Source organism: Anoplophora glabripennis, unplaced genomic scaffold (assembly GCF_000390285.2).
Source record: "Anoplophora glabripennis isolate ALB-LARVAE unplaced genomic scaffold, Agla_2.0 scaffold448, whole genome shotgun sequence".
NCBI classification, from domain to species: Eukaryota; Metazoa; Arthropoda; class Insecta; order Coleoptera; family Cerambycidae; genus Anoplophora; species Anoplophora glabripennis.
The window spans coordinates 226,208-248,360 of record NW_019416548.1 but is presented as its reverse complement, the minus strand read 5'-3'; the positions used below and the strand labels follow the sequence as shown (position 1 = coordinate 248,360).

General features: G+C 31.5%; 1 protein-coding gene across 2 annotated transcripts in view; it reads left to right on the top strand.

Annotated features, from left to right (window-relative positions):
- LOC108912746 (protein split ends) overlaps positions 1-22,153 on the top strand; it is a 238,945-nt gene that overhangs the window by 178,625 nt on the left and 38,167 nt on the right. For both annotated transcript variants that reach the window (XM_018718125.2, XM_018718126.2), the window contains 3 exons: positions 10,299-10,511; positions 16,758-16,928; positions 20,348-21,382. In XM_018718125.2, coding sequence (XP_018573641.1) covers positions 10,299-10,511; positions 16,758-16,928; positions 20,348-21,382 — 1,419 coding nt within the window. The remainder of the gene's footprint in view (positions 1-10,298; positions 10,512-16,757; positions 16,929-20,347; positions 21,383-22,153) is intronic.

Sequence of the window (22,153 nt, the reverse complement as noted above, 5' to 3'; positions counted from 1 at the left end):
CACATAAATAATATAATCTATCAAATAAATATCTTGTAGTCTTGTTATTTCAACATTACACTTGACAAAGACCAGTAGTTACGTAAAAATAACCACTATAGACAAGATTACATTTAATGTAAGATTGCCTATTCAATTGACCTCCTTGCAATGTTATTGTAGATAATTATTGCAGACTCTACAGCTCTTAAACAAATATAAAATTTGCAAGATATTACTTTTCTGGATTAATAAATCATTTATTTAGTCAAAAATTTTCCTATTGGAGGTTGCTCGTCTCCTGGCGTCGGTGTTTAGCCATAGTAGCAGAAATAGGCCAATGGACGTAAAAAAGCCAAAACCAAGCAAACATATCATTTTACAATTTTTTTCGGAAGCAATGCTACTATCTAAAAGAGTTTCTTTCAGAAAGTGCTACTATTTTGACGAAAATTTTCAAATAGTACATATCTATCAGGTTTGGTACACGTTAATGTTCCAAATGAACAAAACATTTTTTTTTTCGAAAACTTTTACCTAATACCCTGTATTTCGGAAGCGAAGCGTTTTAGTTCGGTCAATCTAGACATTCAAAGATACATAAATTTACAACAAGCTGAAAGTGAGTAAAGTTGTTGAAAACATAATTAAAAATAACATTAAAATTCCTCATCGTTCCGGTACTAGGAAAAAGATTTACTCGAGGTCAAAGGTAAAAAAATAGGTTTTTCGCGATTTTCAGCTAAACGGTAAGTTTTATCATAAAATTACCTATAAAAAATGTATCAATACTTTTTTTCCTAAGAACCACCGTTTCTGATATAACGATTAAAAAATTTGTAAAAGTTGTAATCGTCATAATATGCACACGTTTCCACGCCACCTATGAAGTAGTGTACTTAGCGCGTTTTTTTTCTGTTTTGTTTGAAACTATTGCATAATAACAGATATTAAGGGTTGGAAATGATAAAAGCGATGGAAATTAAAAAAAAGTAGAGGAATTTATTCGTCTGATTCATAACCTTCAAATTAGTCTTAGTCTTGCTCTTCTTCTTGATCTTCTTCTTCTTCTTTTTCATTCTGGGTGTAAGTAAATTGCGTATCGCATGTCTCCTCGTTGGTATCAAACGAATCCTCTACTGTGATTCTACATTAGAACACGACCGGTCTTGACAATTTGTACATGCCAGAGAACAAAACAGTCCAACTTTTTTGCAACCACATTTAGCACTGCATCCCTTTTTACAGTTGCAAAAAATTGTGTTTAGCAGTTTTTCCGGCGCAGGTGGGAGTAAAGTCTGAATTGGTTCTAATGTATTGTCGCCCAACTTCCAACCCCAGTCTTTTGGGTCTAGCTGATAACCAAGCCACACTTGAACTTGGTAATATACCCGAAAAAGATGTTGATGAGCAGCAACTGAGGTTGGAGGAAGACAAGCTAATTGCACTTGTTTTTTATTTCGAGTGTTTTTAACGAAACATGCATATCGATACTTATCTAAGCAGGTAGTTTTTTGTAGGAGCTCCGTACATAGAAAGAAGAAAGCGAATTCCGTTGGCGATAACTTCTTGTGGAGTTGAATTACTGTTTCATTTTACCTGATATTCTCATAGTTATACTTGTGTATATTTTATATTTTAAGTGTAAGTTACAATCACCGGTGGAAAAATATATTTTCTTATATTACAGCTTCAGAGATGTATATACCTGGCGTACTTATGCATATTATGACGATTACAACTTTTCCAACTTTTGGAATCGTTATATCTCAGAAACGGTGGCTCTTATGAAAAAAGTATTAATACATTTTTTACAGATAATTTATGATCTACAATTTTTGTCGGAGGTAATTTTATGATAAAACTTACCGTTTAGCTGAAAATCGCGAAAAACCCATTTTTTTTACCTTTGACCTCGAGTAAATTTTTTTCCGAGTACCGGAATGATGAGGAATTTTAATGTGTTATTTTTAATTATGTTTTAAACAATTTTACTCACTTTCAGCTTGTTGTAAATTTATGTACCTTCACTCTTATTTTTTGGTCTAATTTGACCGGACTATTTTATACCGTATGTTCTTGTATGAATCTTTTTTCTTATTTTTTTTAGTACTCTGTACTTTTACTCTATTTACTCATACTTTTGATAGATGTGAAATTACCTTTACAACCAGTGCAATCGGTTCCTTAGATGTTCCTTACATATTAAGCGAAAGAATTATTCGTTCTTCGGTAGCTATATTTATACATTTACATTTTAATTTTTACGACAGTAAAATTTATCCAAGCCAGGGCAGATCATAAACGTTACAGTTAGTCATGATGAACAGTCCCGTTACACTCGGAACAGATATCGAAAAACAGTTGTGCGCATTCAGATTTACTGGATTATTATTATATTGAGATTAAAAAACATGTGGACGAGGACAACCTATCCAATTACAGTCTAAGGTCAATGCTGTTATTTATTAATGTCGAGCAAATTCGCAATCAGAGCCTTTACGGGTGTTTCCTCTGCGATGTAATGTGCGTTTTTAGAGAGATGCAACTCCATTTCAGTGACAGCGGTAATTGCGAGGAAAATAAAAACTGATTGTTGCCCTGAAGGTAAGGGATAATTATTATTTATTTGCTGGAACAGCATAGTTCTCGGCATTTCGATGATGTTTGAAGTAATTACTGTTTGTTGTTATTTAAGGAAACTTAAATATTGCTGGGATATATTTACTGATTTAATTCACTCTCAGAGATAAAATTATGGTTCTTTTTTTGTCGATTTTCCCATTGCTGCAAAATTAATACAGAAAGTGTGAACAAGTCTCGTTTTTTGAACAAAATATTTTCTTTGGAATAAAATTGCGAATCGAATGAACTAATCTAGTTTACAAAAAACTCATAGGCGTATCCATTCTAGGGTTTTCAATGACATGGCTTCTGGGTAACTCCGAAAAGGTTGATTTTTCACTAGCTCAAGTTCCATCAATCAACATTGTGTATTCGAAAAATAGTGTTATTTTTTTATTTCAACAACCTATGTCCCAGAGACCAGTGGTTTTTAGACATGGACTTTAATTTTGCAGGATGTATCTGGAAAACTCGGAAGACCTGTTTTTCATGCAATTTTTTTAAATTTCAGTTATAATTGGCCTTTATTTTCGAAGTGCTGCCACTTGATGTCACGAATAATTCTATTATAGTTCTAAAAAAATTAACCAAGTATTTAAAAAAGTAATTGTTTTATTTTTTTAAAAACGTGGGAATTATATTACCAATTTCTTATATCATCCATTTATTTTAATAGAATTTAAACTTTCACTTCGAAATAAAATTAATATTAACGAAAAACGGAGAAAATCTCAGTTTCCAATTGAATTAAATCGTGCTGCATTTATCGACATAACTTGAGTTAATGTTTTTTCCAGTCAAAAGTTCCGCATATCTTCCGATTTTTTTTATTATTTTGGCTTGTTATAAGCACAAAATACCATTTTTCCTTAAACAAAAAATCTCATATTATGTCCATGTTGCTTTTTTAAATTCAGACAAGCAAGTTTTTTTTCTAGAATCATAAACCTTGTAGCAGTTAGTATATAATTTTCGAAGTTATCATGTTTTGTTAAATATTTACATGGAAGACGTTGACAAAAAATTGGGAAATGTTCGCGGAAATTACATTTTCGCAACTTAGAAAATTTTTCAAACTTTCTTGAGGAAATATCAGGCAATATTTTGGCTAAAATGATATAAACTCTGAGTTGCGCCATTTGTAAGAAATATATAAAATTAATTATCTAAATTCAACTCTTGCCGCAGAAGTATGCATATCGCTAAAATCCATTGTTCTGAGAACAATGAATTTGAATTTTCTACTGCAGTAATTATACATTTTATGCTTAAAAATAATAGAAATTAAAATAATTTTAAATACGCCATTATTTCTGCTTGACATAGGAGCATAACATTTATTTTTTATACTTATATGGACTCCGAAAATGAAGTTTGAGCGTCACTGGTTTTTTGTATCTTCATGAAGTTGATGTTGTATCTGATGATGGAAAAATGCCTGTAAATAGTTAATAAGTATTTTTTCGGAAATAAGGCATTTTTCGACAAAATTTGAATTACACTACTAATTTTTATGGTAGGATCTATTGGTGACATTTGCCAGATTTGTTACTAAACACCTGTATAATATTTTAGTTTTTTAAAAAATAGTCAAAATTGACTTATATTGCAATATGAGCATTAAAATATAGCAAATTATCTTTAATTGCGTTTATTAAATTATAACAATTCTGAAATTTTAATATAATAATAATAATTTACCCGAATTTCACTGGAAAAAAACTGAAAACATTAAAATTTAAAAAGTAAGATTTTTTAAATCATAAGATGTGTAATTAAAAAAGAAACGAAAATAAAAAAATTATCAATTTTCTAGTGTATAAGGATCATTTAAGCCTTTTAGGGCTTTCAAATTTTATCGATGTTTTTTTTATAGGTGCAGAGTATTATTGGTGTATCAAATGCTCTCATAGTCTGCGAACATCCTGTATACTAATATAATACTGAATTACAAACAGTAAATATTTGAACAAGTAAAATAATTAAATGCAAAATTCATTGAATTTATTTCAATAATATCTAGAAAATGATTCGTTCAAAATAGTTACGAGATCGAACGCGTCGCTTTGGTAAAATTTATTATAATTTTATGCATAATAAACCTGTGATATTTCCAAATTTACGGGCCATGACAAAATTTTACGCACGCTATGCGTTTCATGAAGCACATACGTCCACAAATAGACCAAGCACTTGGCCAGACTTATTCCAGGCAAACTATTAAATCTGAATCACCCAGACTTCTCAGAAGTGCATCCTCTTTTGCCTCTATTATTGCCCTATGTACTACCTGCTCCGGCTTAGGTCGTCGGTCTCTAAAGTTCGCTAGGCCAGCAGTCAGTGGCGGCCTTCAAGTGAAGTGTCTCTGCTACATTTTACGCCAGTTCAGAGGTATAAAACAAAAACCGCAATTTTTAAAAGTCCTTAGTGTCCATATCCAGCAATTTAGCAGCTATGTTCACATATTTTTTTTTTTATTAATTTGATGCATTCATTTAAGTATAAAAACAAAATATTCGAACATACTGAACCTCAGTACATTGAAAACAAAAATTTTGTGAGACAAAAATTCTTTAGAAAATAAGTGTGTATTAGAGAATCTAATAGTATGCATAAAAAACTTTTACAATCAAATGGTGAATACCTCAAGAAAATATCAGTGTTACTTTTTACATATTCTAGATATAAACCTTGTATAAATAAAGATGTGTGCCAAATAAAAACATTAGTTAAAACAGTTTTGTATATAGTGTAGAAAATTTCAAGACGGTCAACTTTTCTGGAATGTCTTGAATAAAAATATTTTTATTAATTCACTTAAGGTTGGTGTTTTATAGACGAGAATTAGCACTTTTAGTAACACAAGTAGATCCATCCAAGAAATGGCGAAGTGTAACGCTAAACTAGAGCAACTTCCTTTAATTTTTCGTGTTGAAAGATCACGGAGAATATGTAAACATCAGAAAATGTTCCTTTCTTGTTTTGCCCAGCAAATCTGTAAAGATACCCAATAATTGTGATGAATGCAGTGTTAATAGTTTCCTAAAAGCATTCTACAGGGTGTGGTTATGTTTATAATACCGTACGCGATTTTCTGTACGTTCAACAGAAATGCAAAATTCAGGAAACGTAAGATAAACATATGAGGTAAAAATATGTTATTTGTTCTTATTTTGAATGTATTGTCAGATGTCTTATACCCTGAAGAAAACTTATATAACTGGTACAGTGAAGAGATATTGTTCCTAACTTGCTTAGATTTTCTAAAATGCTGGATAAAAAAAGTTGCGCATATAAACCCTTCCTTTGAGGATACACCATGGAAGTCCTGGAGATGGTAAGAAATATAAAGTTGGTTAAATTACAAAAGTTGTACAACGATGCATTTATTTTTCTTGTTACTATATGTGTACATAAACTCGTATTTTTTTCTTTTTTGAATCTTCAGCAACCAATAATTTAAATATCTCTGTTGACAAATTATAAGCCAGAATTGTGTGTCTACCGGAGTCATGGAATCGACTGGATATTTGTCTTTACTGATGCCAGAAAAATTTCATTGCGCAACCTCTCACAAATTACAATTATTAAAGTTAGATCTCACATTATTTTACGGACGCAAATACTTCCAGATTCAATTGCTTCACGGACGCTGGGCACCTGTCACCTAAAAAGTGACACTTGCTGCCCGGAAATGAGTTCATAAAACTAATATGTAGCATGCATTTTATGTAAATGTATAAAAATATTTTGCAGATAACATTTTTTTGCACAAATTTTTTCATAACTTATTAAATTATTTTAAAATTTATTATTTTTTTCTATTTATCAATTTCCAGTCCAATTTGTCCAGTCTTTCTCATACTAGAATAATGTAATATTTGGATATATAGTCATAAATCTAATAGTCCGAGATTGTTTATAAAGCACCTTTTTGTTTGGCATTTAAGAACTTTAAGCCTTATATTTTATACCCACCCTTAGGATATTACAAAAGGGATTTCAAGAATCGAGGATTTCCGGTAGTTTTCGTGGGTATTCGTCTAAGCTTTCTCAGTATCACTTCTCTACAGGTAGGTGGTAGACACGTTTTGTCTTGTAAATTCTATCAGTCCGTGTTTAAGTACAGTATATTTGAAATCATAACTTTTGGGGTTCAATGTTCTATATTAGTTTTCAAACCATTTGAACCTTTTCTACAATCCAAAAATAAATTCGCGGAATTTTTAAAAGATTCGTATTCGTTCTTTTTATTTGTTTTTAATTGAACAGATCTATATTTTTTTACAAAAATATATAGATGACTGCGACAGTAAAAAGTGATATATTGTGTGGACACAGTGAAAATTTTCGTATATTTGTTGAAGTTTGAAATTTTTGGTGTTTAATGTGTGTTGTAAAATATATAGTTTTAGTGCTAATTGTTGATTTTCTTGTTTTTATGCCTGGAGATATATTTCTTATAATGTCAAGGAAAGAGTAAGTAATTTTAGTTGAAAAGAAATTGGTTTTCATCGTATATGTAATAAAATATTCAGTGTTTTAGTTCAAAAGTCGAAGCTTTTACTGAAAAAATTATATCAAATAACTTCTTCATTTGTTATTTACAGTACTAAATGCAATTTTTTTTGAGAAACATTTTCAAACTGTTTTAAAGCATTAGGTACCTATATTTTCTTGTTCAATTTATGATATGGAATTCGATAAGTCTGTCTTGAAATATTCTTAAGAATCATTCGGTATAGCAGACTGTAGAATTAAAAATATTTTCTTAATTTATTATTATTATTTTGTATACTTATTGTATGTGTCTTATCATCGACATTATTCTGTGGGTTCTAATAACTTAGAATTGATTTTAATAATGTCAGATATCGGAAAATACAGATTTCAAAACATTATTTATTAACTCTAAACCAAATTGACTGATTAAAAAGAGAAATTCATAAATTGTTAAAGCATTAAAATTGTAGCTTAGTTGTTTGAAGCAATTCCTATTTTGCATTAGTGACGTCACCAATTAAATTAAATTTAAACGCTCCTTAAAACTGTTTCGTCAAAAAAGTACATACCTTAAACATCTTACCTACTTAATACATTTTTAAAAATTTGAATATCTGCCCCGTAGTCATTTTGCAAATATTAATATTGTTCACCTTCAAAAGTTAATTTAACACAAAGTTCCGACTAAAGGTAGTGAAAGCAAGAATACATATAAAAAATAATACCTATGTTCGATTATTTACTGGTTTTGCTCTAGACTAGAATTTATACTGAAGTATTTTTGAAATTGTACCATTCTCTCTGATTAAGATTATAATGGTGATTGAAATTCTTAAAGCAGGTTGTCACTATAAAAAAAAACGATTTGGAAACTTTTCATAAGAAAATTACATCTAAATTAACATAAAATTTTGATTCTATAAACTACAGTGATGTGAAACAATTTTTTTCTACAAACGGTTGTTAGATGATAAGTTTGTCAACTTATTTTCGTATTTAAGGGAACAATGAGTCGAATCAAAACTACTTTGAAATTTCCATGAATGTCGTTCAAGTGTTTATACTAAATTTCGTGATTTAAAGCAAAAATCTAAAAAAGGTAAATAAAAGAAAACAATTTCATTCCTCAGAAATAATATCAAATAAATTTAAATGGTTTTTGTATAAACTCAAAATTACATTGAAGTAGTAGGTATCAAAAAATATACAAATTGAGTACCTAATTTTAAATAAAAACAATGAAAGGGCCTTTTCAGTTACAGCTCTAATAGGTATGAACTGTAGGAAAAATATATTACTAAATGGTTAGGTTAAGTATTAAAGAAAGGGATATCTATATTAAACTGTCCTCATATCATTAGCTTTCTTAAAACATATATATTCTAGGTATGTTTTATTTTATTAGTATCTACTATCAGCTTCAGAAGTTTGTTACACTATTTTTTAACATCCTATATATAATCGATGACACTTTTAAAAGTTTCAATGGCTAGGCAGGCAATTTAATGATGTATCAAATCATCGTTTTGTCTCTTGTATATTAATACCTTCTAGAGAAATTTGATTATAAATATTATTTTGGTTGAGTGGAAGAACAGGTTTAACCTGTACTCTGCCATTTTGCAATTTGTATTGTCTCTTTTTTTTTTCTTTTTGTTTGTAAACATTGTGTTAAATTATTGTATGCAATTGCAAATAAAATCATTTATTATTATTATTATTATTGTTAAAATTGTTTTTGGAATATATTTTTCCCAAATTTCTAGTAGTAGTTCATTAAATTAGTATCACCTAATGTCACTATCTAAATCCATATCTCTGAAATATCTTTTGAGGGTTTTCTATTTCCGATTTCAGAATCTGATAACTTTTCTAAACGTTCTTCATTAGGTGTAAATCTTTCATTCTCTTTTCTTTGAGATAATTAGGAAATAATAATTTGGAGGACTTTTTCCATTCTATATTAATTTTTGTTATGGAAAATTAAGTACGTTTCTACTCGTTTAAACCAAATTTCAGGACCATTAATCGAAAAAGTGGTAATTTAGTAAAAGAAGGAATTTGAAGATTATCGCTAATGATGTTAATATACTATATAAGTAATTGAAATCATATTAAATTTATTGCAATCAACTGATTGATGTCTTTAATAAAGAACTGCGGTATACATATACAGGGCAATTCAGTCATAATGACATTAATTTTAAGGGAAAATAGGGAAAAATAAGTAGAAAACTAATACTCGATTAAAAAAAATTTAAATGCATATTTACGCTGAAAAAGAGTATTTTGAAATCATTGTAGAGTGAATCTTGATCTACCGTAATATTAATTCACCTACCTTTTAATATTTGTTAACTTTTCACTGTTTTATAATGGAATATGAGTTTTTAATATTATGTTCAACTAATTATTCAGTTTGTAGTACGTATACGTTATTGTGTGACTTATTGTTTTTCAAAGTATGATACCTATTTATTTAAAATGACAGTATGTACTGCTAAAAAGAATACTCACTCATTCGTCTATACCACTTTGTTAATGAAACTGGGATCCTTTGCACTTTGTCTTTGAAACCAATTACAAGATTCAAGACAGCTGGGGAAATCAGCTGTTTCGCTTCAACGTTCGTACGCTCTAAGGTCCGAAGCCGCCAAATTTATTTGCTTATTCTTTAAAAGATCGAGTAAATTTTTTTTTGACTTTCTGTTTTTATTAGGCCTTCCCAATACGTGGATAATATTAATGACATTATAACTGAATTACCCACCAACCTTCTCAAAAAGTTTTCAGTCGACTGTACTTCAGCTATCCTGTGTTGACACGCCTGCAACTTCAAACACCGCTATTCTGCCTTAAACTTCAATCCAGCTTATAGTAGAAGTTCTATGGTTCAGCTGGCTATTAAATTTGTTTCTCGGGATCATGAATATACTGAGGGTTACTCCAGATGATAAATATTCGTTCCTTGATAATTAATTTATAGCTGTATAAATACAAATCTGTGCCCAAAAGGTGTATTTATTTATATATAAACAATTTACAATTCCCATTCTAGTAACCTATACATGTACACCACACCATTCAGTTTTTAGTTCAGGCCACCGGGACCGAAAAATACAACCATTGAAACTTTTAAAATTGTCGCCCTGGATGGGATGTAAAATATTATGTATGGAATTTTGTTGCAGGTCCTCCGACGAGCATGGATCTTTCCAGGAGCGCTTCTACGACAGATCGACGACCAGGGTGGCCCCCGAGGGGGAATTCATCCGCCGAACGGGCTACCACGACACAAGCAGGAGTCGAACCCGCGACAGATCCTACCGTAACGGCCCCTATAACTCCCTCATGGACCGCCACTCTAGAACACTCAACAGCTCGTGGTCGTACGATTCAACGAGGTAAGTGTCTGTCTGTTGTTCTTACGTTCTTCTTTCAACAAATGACGAAATACACGGGAAATATTTTACTAAAAGGTCAATTTTGTAGTTTAAATGTAGAAGCCTCTTAAAAGTTATGATTTTAACACTATTATGTAAGCATACAGAGTGTAACTTTAAGTGGGGGTTATTTATGTACATATTACAAACACATGAATTGTAGGCAGTCTACAGTGCACGTGAAGGGAGATAGTGCGGGTCATCTGTGGCGAAGCCAACTGAAGCCAAGCGCGTCAGTTGTTGTTCCATATTTGGAGACAGTACATCTGACTGTGAATTTGACTGTTTTTCATCTCTGGAAGCCATCAATAGACTATTTATTTTTGTGTATTTCATTTATCATTATTAGTTATTGTTTGAGTTTTTTACCAGGTTATTACTTGTTAAATACTGTTTGTGTGACAAACACCTGCTCAACAAAAGTAATTCGCGCCGAATTGTGTGAATTATGCATGCGCTGCAACTAAAGCGCGCCGTTATTTGAGGTTACTAACTTCTTCAGCGGCGGGGTACGAAAATTACTAAAACAAGTTTAAAAAAAAATTAAGTTTTTACGACGGAATTTGAAAAAATAAACTATTGATACGTCTTTCTAAAGATCAAAGGAAGCCTCTGCATAAATATGCCCCCCCCCCCTCAAAGTTACACCCTGTATATTATAGACCCTTTAAAAACATTTGGCAACGTAGCCATTATTGATTACATGAACTACTACGGTGGCGGTAGTTGTTGTTAGATATAATTAAACCACTACCTACTGTTTGTGTTGTCCATTCCATGTCAGTGAGGTTCGTTGTTATTATGATAACCTATAAAACTTGTTGAGGGGTATTCTGTGTATAAGTTAAAGTTTACATCTTACATTAAGAAAAAGAAGAGAGTTGTTTGCATTTGTCACAATATACCGACATCTAAAAAAAAGTCTGGCTTCTTTCACAATATATTTTTCTCTTGGGGAAAAAAACTCATATATGGACTACTTAAAGGTTCATACAAGGGAAAAACTCATTTCCCTTCGACTTGAAGCAACTTTTCGAAAAAAATTTTTCACTGAGGTATAGCTCCGTTTTTAAAAAACATATTCTACTAAGGCTTTCGTATTTTTTATCCTGTGTTAAACCTTATAGGACACACTAGTGCGAATTCGCACCACCGATTTTTTGAACAGCTGGCATTTCTTAGGTAGCAGTTGCCGAGAGTTTCCCCCACCACGGTAATTCCTTCTATAGCCCAAACAGTCGAGCCGTTCCACAGTTGGCCTCAGTTATTGTCGGCCAAATTAGAGAGTATGAAAAGTCCGACCGGAGCGAATTCGCATTCGTGTGACTTTAGTGTGGGCAAACAGCCAGTAATAAATAATTATCAAAAATAAAAACCAGAACTGACTAAATATAATTTATGTAAAAATCTCTGATTTATTGAAATGATTAAATAATGTAATCATTCAAAAACATTTATTAATTTTAATGTAATTCTATCATCTTTGAAGTAGCTGCTACGTGATTAGTATCTGCTAAAAGTGATTATAGAATTATATTAAACATTATTTAACACTTTACATGATGATTTTTTTACATAGTCAATCACGCCTATATCTCTACTGCTGAATGAGTTGGACTGAAAAAGTAAAAACTGCCTTGCCTAAAGTTTTCTGTGTAGAATCGACTGGTGATATTAGGTTTTTAATAAATTGTTTGGTTTACGAATCTATGAATGTTACGCATATTTTTTAAAGGGAGAAGATTTTTTTTTATTTTCCAATAATACATAATGTCATATATAGTTATTTCTACAAATATGAAAAATACACGATGTTTTTTACAGAATAATGCCGTTTTCGAATAATACTGTCTCATCTACCTTGTGATTTTTTATGTCAGTTCTTGATTATTTGTTAATTTATCAGTATTTTTAATACCTTTATTTTGAGGTTATCTGGAATATTCCAGACTACATTCGATTTGGTTCGAGATACATTTCGAAGGTCGAGAAATTTCTAGAACATAGGAAAAAGTAGGTATATATAAAGCGGGCATTTTCGTTTGCGGGGATAGTCTGCTTTGAGAAAGCAAAGTGAAAGCTTGAGACGTCGAAGTAGATGAAAATAATTACTGTTGTTGACACTTGTCGTTGAAGTTTGTTATTTTGAATTGTTGCATCGAGTGACAATAAACCTGTTTTATTTTCGCCGAAGACCTATTTAAATTTTGGAGAAGTTCCCGTCAATGTTACAATACAAAGGATGAATATAAATATTAATTAATTTTTTATTTATGAATAAGGAGTATTCAGGAGTAATCAGTACTCAGTATTTGTAATTACATAAATAGACGATGATCGTTATTCACTGATTACAAACAGTCGGTACTTCCAATATGAATTCTATGAATAATTTACGAATATTTACTATTTACGCATACGTGTTTACAAATTACCAAGCAATAAACGAACTATAACATGAAGTGGATGCCAGCTGACTATCGTAAGTTTTTCTTTACAAGTTTCTACAAGACGAGCTGGTGTTTGCAGTGTAAAGACAGATACATTTTGAGTAGAAAGGTGACCTTAAATATTTATTGCCTTTTATAAATATTAATTTAGTTTAAATTCAAACAATTTTAATCCTAATAAAATATATTTTTTTATTATACTCGTATACCTGTAAATTAATTTTAATAAAAGATGTAAACTATTTCCTCTTTCTTAGGCTTACATATCCACAGACTTACGATTATATAGGGTGTGTTACGACGGCATTTGACTAAAGGAATCCAAGCTGATATGCGAAATTTAGTTACAGGGTGTTATAAAGTTTTCACAACTTTAGTTCGATTAAATGTAATCGAAAATGCTGCATTTGGTAGTTTAATTTAGAAATGTTAGTTTCTTATTGTATCTGTTATTTAGAATTTCAGAGATTGCCGAATACATTCAATAATAATTATTTATTTTTTGCATAATTATAGTTTTTTATGTAAAAATGTGGTATATGTTTTTAAAAATATACTTTTTATAGAAATATATGGCCATGATACCAATTTACGTTTGCATAGTAATTGAATAAAGACATTCTATTCTGTCACTGTAAATTCCTGTGATGGCCTATGTAAAAAAAAGTAAAATGATCAACTATTTTATTATACATATCTATCTAATATCATAACAGAGCAAAAAATGTTCTATCTTTCAAAACCAAAGCCAAATACGAAATACGGTTCCCATTAAAAAAAAATACGTTTGCATCATTGATACTTACTATAAATATGTGATACACATACACAAATTAATGTTATCAATCAATTCAAATAACTGGGATTATGCTTTAATTCTAACTTTTCTAATAGCGGAGTTACGCAAATAGTTTAAAACCTCACAAAAATTAATATCGCCCTGTAACTAGAAAACATCTAATCTGTCCTCTATCGTTTTTTTTTTTGTTCAATAGACGTAATTTGTGAGATTTGCACATACAAATGATTTTTCAAGCAACTGTAAAGACAAATACATAATCGATTCTATTATTCCGACAGACATAAAAATGTTTAGCTTATCAAGAAATATTTGTTTGAGTTTCGCTGTAATTAAATCCATTGTATTGCATATTTAAATACTTAAGCGATTAGCCATTACTATCGGCCGTTGTTGGCACTTCCAACTGAGTACTTAAGCGCATAATAGAATATCTTTAATTAGGTATAATTTAATTTTTCTCGAAGACAACACTTCCTTGTTTGTTCCAAAATTAGTTAGAGTATATTACATATATGTGAGTTTGTTTTTCCTATGGCAAATCAGATGACCATGTAATGAAAAAATCCAAGGAAAAGACAATAAATATAATTTCAGATTAAAGACTAGCACTGAACGCTCGTGTATAATTAGTTTTGGTAGTTACTAACGTACAACAACGTAAATGAGTACAACGGTATTAAATGTTTCTGGATGTCTATCTTTTCTACAGTACAGTACAGCTTATTTAATACGAATTAAAAATATATACTCGTATAAAAACAAGATTATATGTCAACTTTTTTCTCACTGTTTTAACTAGAACTTATTTTGTACAAAAAATTTTAAATTAGTGTTTGGTTAAATGTATCTACTATTCTCAGCAATTATATTTGAAAATATTTTCAATTTGGTTACGCCACTGCCTTTAAAGTTAGAAAGAAACAGCCTGCGCCTTTCTGATAAAATTTGATTAATGTTTTAAGACTGCGGTATGTAATTAGGGATGTCCTTTTTAATTCTCAAAACGGTTCATCACTTTCCGAATCTGTCCCTGACATATCCTTAAACAGTACTCTATGACATATCGAGTAGTATAATAATAATTTACTTAACAATAAATTGTAAGTGTCGGCATATAATTTCTTTTGTGTAAAACAGAATTGGAGCACACAACAATAAAATTCAAAACTGGATCTTTGGATTTTAAATTTTTAGAAATAAGATTTTCAAAAAATGAAAAGATACCTACCTATGATAGATACCTACTAAATAAATAGTATTTTTAAATGTAGGTAATTTAATTTTTTTACAATTTTATTACTGCAAATTACTTTTAGGTTTAGGTTTAGTTTAGTGGTGATTTACGGTTAGTTATCCATTAAAGTTCGACATTGAAATCTGTAACGCAAACTATTGGCTATTACATTTAGTGGAATTAAAACAATCTCGATATTTTTTTTTATTCAAGAAATTACTTCTTTCAGTATAAAGATTAAATAATGAAATACGTATAGGAATAGGTAATAAAATATAGTATTAGGAAATTTTCAACATTGGCACATATGACGACAAACGAATTTTAAGTAGACGTTCGGGTCATTGACAAAACCATAAATTTATGAATTAATATAAAGGCCATCTGTAAAGGTAAGCTATCAGGTGATCATTTCACAGCTGACACTTAATGTTTATTTAAAAATGTAGCTGTTCTAAAAAGTAGCGAGGTAACGTTGACTTTCGATAAAAATTTTATTGAAGGATTTGATAGTTTTGAACAGATAATTTTATTTTGATTTAAAGGCGTGATCTTTGAATTTTCGTTTGTGATACCCACAGAGCTACAGATAAAGTAATTGTTATATAAATAAAATGGAAACGTAACATATGTTTTAGAGTTAGTAGATATTAAATTTCTTTATCCAGTAGAGCATTCAAATCAATCAAATCATTCATTAGCAGCTATCGAACTCTGGATAATTACCATAAATTAGCCAGAGTTCGATAAATAAATTAATAAATAATAAATTACATATATCTAACATAATACAGTCTTAAATATCTGTACCGTTTTTCGTATAATGTGACTACAAGTGATGGATTATGTGACAATTTCGCCCTAACCTACCCTTGATCCTTTTTCTTCTGCAAAGAGACTCATCTTGATATTAATAGCATGATTCTCTGAGAAATGGTGTATTATCCACTGCAGAACATTATACATATTTGTTTTCAAATGCGTGTAATGTATAAAATTTTACATTTTTGGGTCGACGGTCTTGTGTGGGTTTTTTCTATTTAGATGTTTCTTATACAGTGTGTTTCCCTTCAAACAAATACAGAACCGTAAATTCTTTCACAAGGGAAATAGAGAAAAATATTGACTCTCATTTAAAGGTCGTATTTGTGCACTAATTGGCCCTATAGTGTGTCTCAATCAAATGTTACCAGTACGAAAAACAAATTGCCAGAGATTAGAATTAGAATTTAGTAAAAATAATATCTCAATCTCCTTTGTGAAGGAAATTATAGTCTGTATTCATTTCGAGTGAAATAACTATACAGGGTGTTTTGTATATTATGGTTTATACTGTAATTACAGGTTCCTGGAGATGAAATTGACTTATCTGTAACCTAATTTATTTTAATGTAAAAGTTAATAACATACAGTCAAAGATAAAAAAAAAATCGGTTTTCCTTAATAAATTTTGAAACATAATAGATATTTGGACCAAATTCGGTCTACGGGAATGATGTGGACGATCCGCAAGCAGCGCATGTTTCTCGAAAACAGGTGTTGCTAGCGATGTCGCTTTTATTCGTAGGAAAGTATGAAGATCCAACGTTTAATATCAGAAAAAAATTGAGACCGTTTCATGTGTACAATGCATTTAAATTAAAAGGTACATTCAGCTGCAAAAATGTTACATTGTCTGTAACTTAGTTGCAATACTATTTCATTTGATGTTTTTGTTGCAGGTACAACAGCACCACAGGGTGCAGTCAGACGGATACAGGGTATAGCACTACACCATCTGATAGCAACGAGAGGCGAAGTTCGGATCAAAGCTCGAAGAAAAAGACGAAATCGAGATCGGGATCGAGGTCGCCTTCACCGTCGGGGAGCACCAGCAGTCGGTCACCATCTAGGTAGGTATATAAAACTGGTTCCCTTCGTATACGCGTAGGGTCTGTCGTTTTAAATGAGTAAAGTGACGGTGCGTTACGCAAAAGGGTATGTCTTTTGAGAAAAAATCGGTAGAGTTCACTTGAATTGTGTGATACTGAAAGAAATATACCTTTTACAGCAACATGAGAATGTTTTTATATTTTAACATTCTTAAGTTGTTTTCCAATAACACAGGCTGACAAAAGTGTGACTGACTGTCCTAAGCCAAACTATACTTTCCCGAATATTGTTGACACGCTGGATCCGAATGTGGCCTAAGAGTTGCTCTATCACATCAGGTTTTAGAGATATCCGAACCTAACAATGCCAAAAACACTATTGTTTCGCTATATTTGAGGTTATGTTAAATCACTAGGTGATTTTTTCCCACCATATTGAATTTCGAAAGAGTAATGCTACATTTGGTTACACCCATCCAAGTTCCAGCCTGTGTCCGTGATGCTTACTTCGGCCGATCGAAATCCATCGGCCAAGACCGGCTAGGCGGTCCCCAAGAATACCTATTATAGTGATCGGAATTTGAAAACCTTTTCAAAAACATTGCATTAGTGAATAAAATTTATATCCATCTTTTATTTCACAAATTTTGTGTAGTATTCGACAATGTTTTTTTCAATTCCGACATTTTTTATCCATATCCATCCGCCATATTGGATCCTCCATTTTGAATGTTGTAATTCTAACCTCAGATTCGTAATCGGTGATCCTGAAAACTTGAAAACCATTTAGTTATTTGTAATTTGATTTTCTCTCTTTTTGAGTCATCACCTGATGCTACTCAGTTTCCGAACATCGACGAATAAGCCAGCCAAACTAATCAATTTGAGCAGACCATTTCTCGTAGAGGAAAAAGTCTTCAAATGAATTCAAAGAGAAGAGTAGTACTTTCAGATGTCATAATGAGTTTTATGAGGGGAAGTTACCTCGTTACATAACTTTAGATATAACTTGCTTTTAGGTTAGAATTCGAACTCAGCGCGTTAAAACCTTCGGAAAAATGGTTTCTGGGTTACAATATTCTCGGCTGGTGTAATTTTTGTTTTTTTCTCAATTTGTTGGTAAACAAAAAATTTCTCGATACTTTGCTAATGGTATGCGCTATAAATTAAGTAAATAGTAAATTGCTGCGAGTTTTTAAGCTTGTTACTATCATTATTGATTTTACACTTATGTCACTTAATGTAAGTCTTCCTGTTATTATTATTTCGTCCTTGTACCATAACCAAATTGAACTTGGACTGTTTACAAAGCCACTTTAGGAGGTCTCTATTACTAAATTATTTATTCGTAATTTACTTAGGTACTTATGTGGCTATTCATATCTCAGCATCTAAAAGAAGTGGCAGATACATTTTTTTGAAGGTCGAAAAATGTCAATTAGAGTTGTGGTTTTATTTCAAGATTTAAATTTAACAGATAGATTTAATATATCAACTGATGCAGAAGGAAATTGTTTTTTAACCAAACTATTTTCAATATTATAATAAGTTTGATTTGTGTATATACAGAGTGTATAAGTGCGAAGATTTTAGCCACTGATCAAAAGCAATTAATTTTTTTTTTAATTTTAAATTTTTTATTACCAGCCATTTGAGCATAAGTCGATATGCTTTTGTTAAGTTAATAGTAAACAAAATGCAAAAAAATAGGAACAAATTAGTGTTAGTACCTATTTTAATAAAAAAAATTGAGAATACTGAATCATTGTATAAAATATTTCTTTAACCTTCTCAACCTTCTGTTAAGGTTATTTTAATGGATATAAAATACAGGGCCAAAAAAATGAATTAAGTAGATGAAGCTTATTACTTTTGATGAGTTAAATATTTAATTAAAATTTTGGCACTTATTTCTGGGACACCCTGTATATGTTAATCATTCCAATCCTTAATTTTAAATTTCTTTCATTGCTAATGATGTAAATCAATTTAACCAATGCCATGAATCATGTAAATCTATATTGGAACTGTACTAATGTTAATAAAATATTTATTTGCTAACCGATTATGCATACATAAGTCTTTTTATATTTTAAGGGGGTAATGGGATCCACTCATTACACACTTTAACTGTATGGCATAGCTTACGAGTGAACATATATGGGGATTATTTATTCCTATTTTAACCACCCTGTTTGGAGCTACCTGCAAACAAGGCATATCGTTATAGATGCGTTTAATGTCTATCATATAGGAGACTAAAACCTGCGATTTTAGACCCATCGTACAAAATTCATCATTCAATGACGCTTATTGTATACTTTCTGCACATGTCATAGAAGCGACAGCTGTGGTCTGTACGCTTTTAATCTATATTATTACCTCTGGTATATTTACTTTATTTTAAACATATTAAGTTATGTAATTCAAATAAATTCATAAATTATCCTAAAAACCCTATCAAATGAAGTCAAACCATGTTCTGGCAAAAGGTGTCAACTTCATATACAAGGATCTTAACTGATGATATTGCGGGAATCAACTACTGTATATAAGGTACGTGCTCTGACTAGCACAAGCAATATGTCGTGAACAACTATTAATTAATAAATTATTTAAAATAAAAATATATGTAGCTCATAACACAATAGATCAAAAAGGGGTGCACTGAGCACATTTATGTGCAAATTGTGTGGAGAATGCTTCATACGTGTGATGCTTGTGCTATTGGTGCAATTCACGAAGCAGAATTCGTTTACATTTGTTATAGTTATGTTTTAGTTGTAATTTTTTGTTTGAACTAGTATACCTAGTTGTGAAATTAGTTCGAACTTATGCCTCCAAAATGAAATATACAAAATTTGGGTGAAAACTATGTTCCTTTGCTTTTATATATTTAAATGTATTACGGCCCTTATGGTACTTATGTTCTCTATAACTAAAAAAAAGTGTCAATGTTTTATTCTGGTTCTTCTAACAGTTCTTTATTGACATTGTCCACTTTCTAGTTTTTAGTTTTTATGACAAATTTTCAAACAAAATTTCGTAAAAATTAATAAATTTACGTAAATTGAAAGCAAAAGTCCACATTCCAAAAATAATCAAAATCGAATAATACGTATTCGAGTTATTTACAAAATTCAAAAAATTTTCACAAACTTTGAAGCCACTAGCGGCCAAACAAAGCGATTTCGGATATAGGTGAATTATTAGTCTAAATCTGCCAATTTTGAGTCCACGAATCTGTGGTCTTCCGTTGTATATGATATTCTGGGACACCCTGTATATTATAAGAAACAGTGCAAGTCACATCAGTCATCATCAAGTTTTAATTATTTATTTATATTTATTTTACAATATCTGTAGAGACCTCTAAAAATTATTTTTGGTTATGAATAGGGTTATCATATTTTGAATAATTTGTGTTATTTTTGCAACAGATCCAGGTCTCGAAGCAGCAGCAGTTCCTCGAGTTCCTCCACGTCGCGGGACACGAGTTCGACAAGCTCGCCGAAGTCCAGGAGACTAACCTCTTCTGCCAACGCCAACCACCAACCGATCGTACATTCGGACGACCGGCGGCCGCTTGCGATATGCGTGAAAAACCTCCCCTTACGGTCGTCGGACACGAGCCTGAAGGACGGCCTGTTCCACGAGTACAAAAAACACGGGAAGGTCACGTGGGTGAAGGTGGTGGGCCAGAACTCGGAGCGCCACGCGATCGTGTGCTTCAAGAAGCCGGAAGACGTGGAAAAAGCACTGGAGGTGAGCTACGACAAACAGTTTTTTGGATGTAAGATCGAGGTGGCCCCCTACCAAGGCTACGACGTGGAGGACAATGATTTGCGGCCCTACGAGGCTGAGATCGACGAATTCCACCCGAAAGCCACAAGGACACTGTTTATCGGCAATTTAGAGAAGGATGTGACCGCGTCAGATCTCAGGAAACACTTCGATCAGTTCGGTGAAATCATTGAAATTGACATAAAAAAACAAGCGGCTGTGAGTTCGTATGCGTTTTGCCAATACTCCGATATCGTAAGTGTTGTCAAGGCTATACGTAAGATGGACGGTGAGCATTTAGGAAATAATCGAATTAAATTAGGTTTCGGTAAGTCAATGCCGTATAATTGTGTGTGGATTGATGGGGTTAACGAGCACGTTAACGAAAAGTACCTGAGAATGCACTTCGAACCGTTTGGTGTTATAACTAAAGTGCATATAGATCGGGAGAAAGGGCAGGCGCTTATATTTTACGAACAGGTGTTACACGCGCAGGCGGCGGTCAACAAGATGCGCGGATTCAACTTGAAGAACACAAAGATCCAAGTGGACTTTGCCAGCAGGGAATGCCAGGAGTCGTTTTTTGAAAGACTGGAAAAACAAGGCACCGTGCTAGACAGGACCTCTTTCGAAGAGAGGAGGGACTCCACGGCACGAAGTTTCGATTCTACGACTGCCACTAGGTTTTCGAGGTAAGCATACAATGTTTCTTTCCAACATTAATAACAATATTAATTGATTAATAAACCAAATACCCGTCGGTTAATTTCACTGTTAATATTATACAATAAGTATTATTATTAACATATAACATTGTAACATTATTAGAAGTGAATTAGATTATTATTTTTACTACATTTATATTATTTATTTTCAAAATTACTTTCAGTATAGATGCATCGTTATTTTCGATACTCGTGAACACTAGCAAACAAATTGAGAAAGATTCCTTGCCAAAGCAACTTGCTGATGCCTTTACTTATGCATTTGCAGCAAATTTATTTTAACAAGTTTCTTTAGATGGGTGCTCGTAAGACCTTTGTTAGAGTGAATTGCTGCCAGAACAATAAAAAGAAAAGCTTGAATATACAACAAAATTGAAAGGAAATTAAATTTTGCAATTAACCAAATTTTGCCAGAGCTATGGAAGAATTTGTATTTAATGAAATATTCAGTATATCTCACAATATATGTCTGAGAGAAACTCCTGCAAATTTTTCTTGGTAATACCACAAGATTCAATTTGCAAAGATTTCTACAGTTTTTTAAAATTTTCTCAAAAAAACTGTATTGAAAATGAAAACGTATCTTCACATTTCTTTATACAGGGTGATCCAGTCATAATGTCATTAATTTTAAGGGAATAAAGGAAAAAATCAGTAGAATACGAATATACATTTAAAAAAAAAATTAATATGAATATTTACACTGAAAAAAGGAAAATTTCAAATCATTTAAACCAC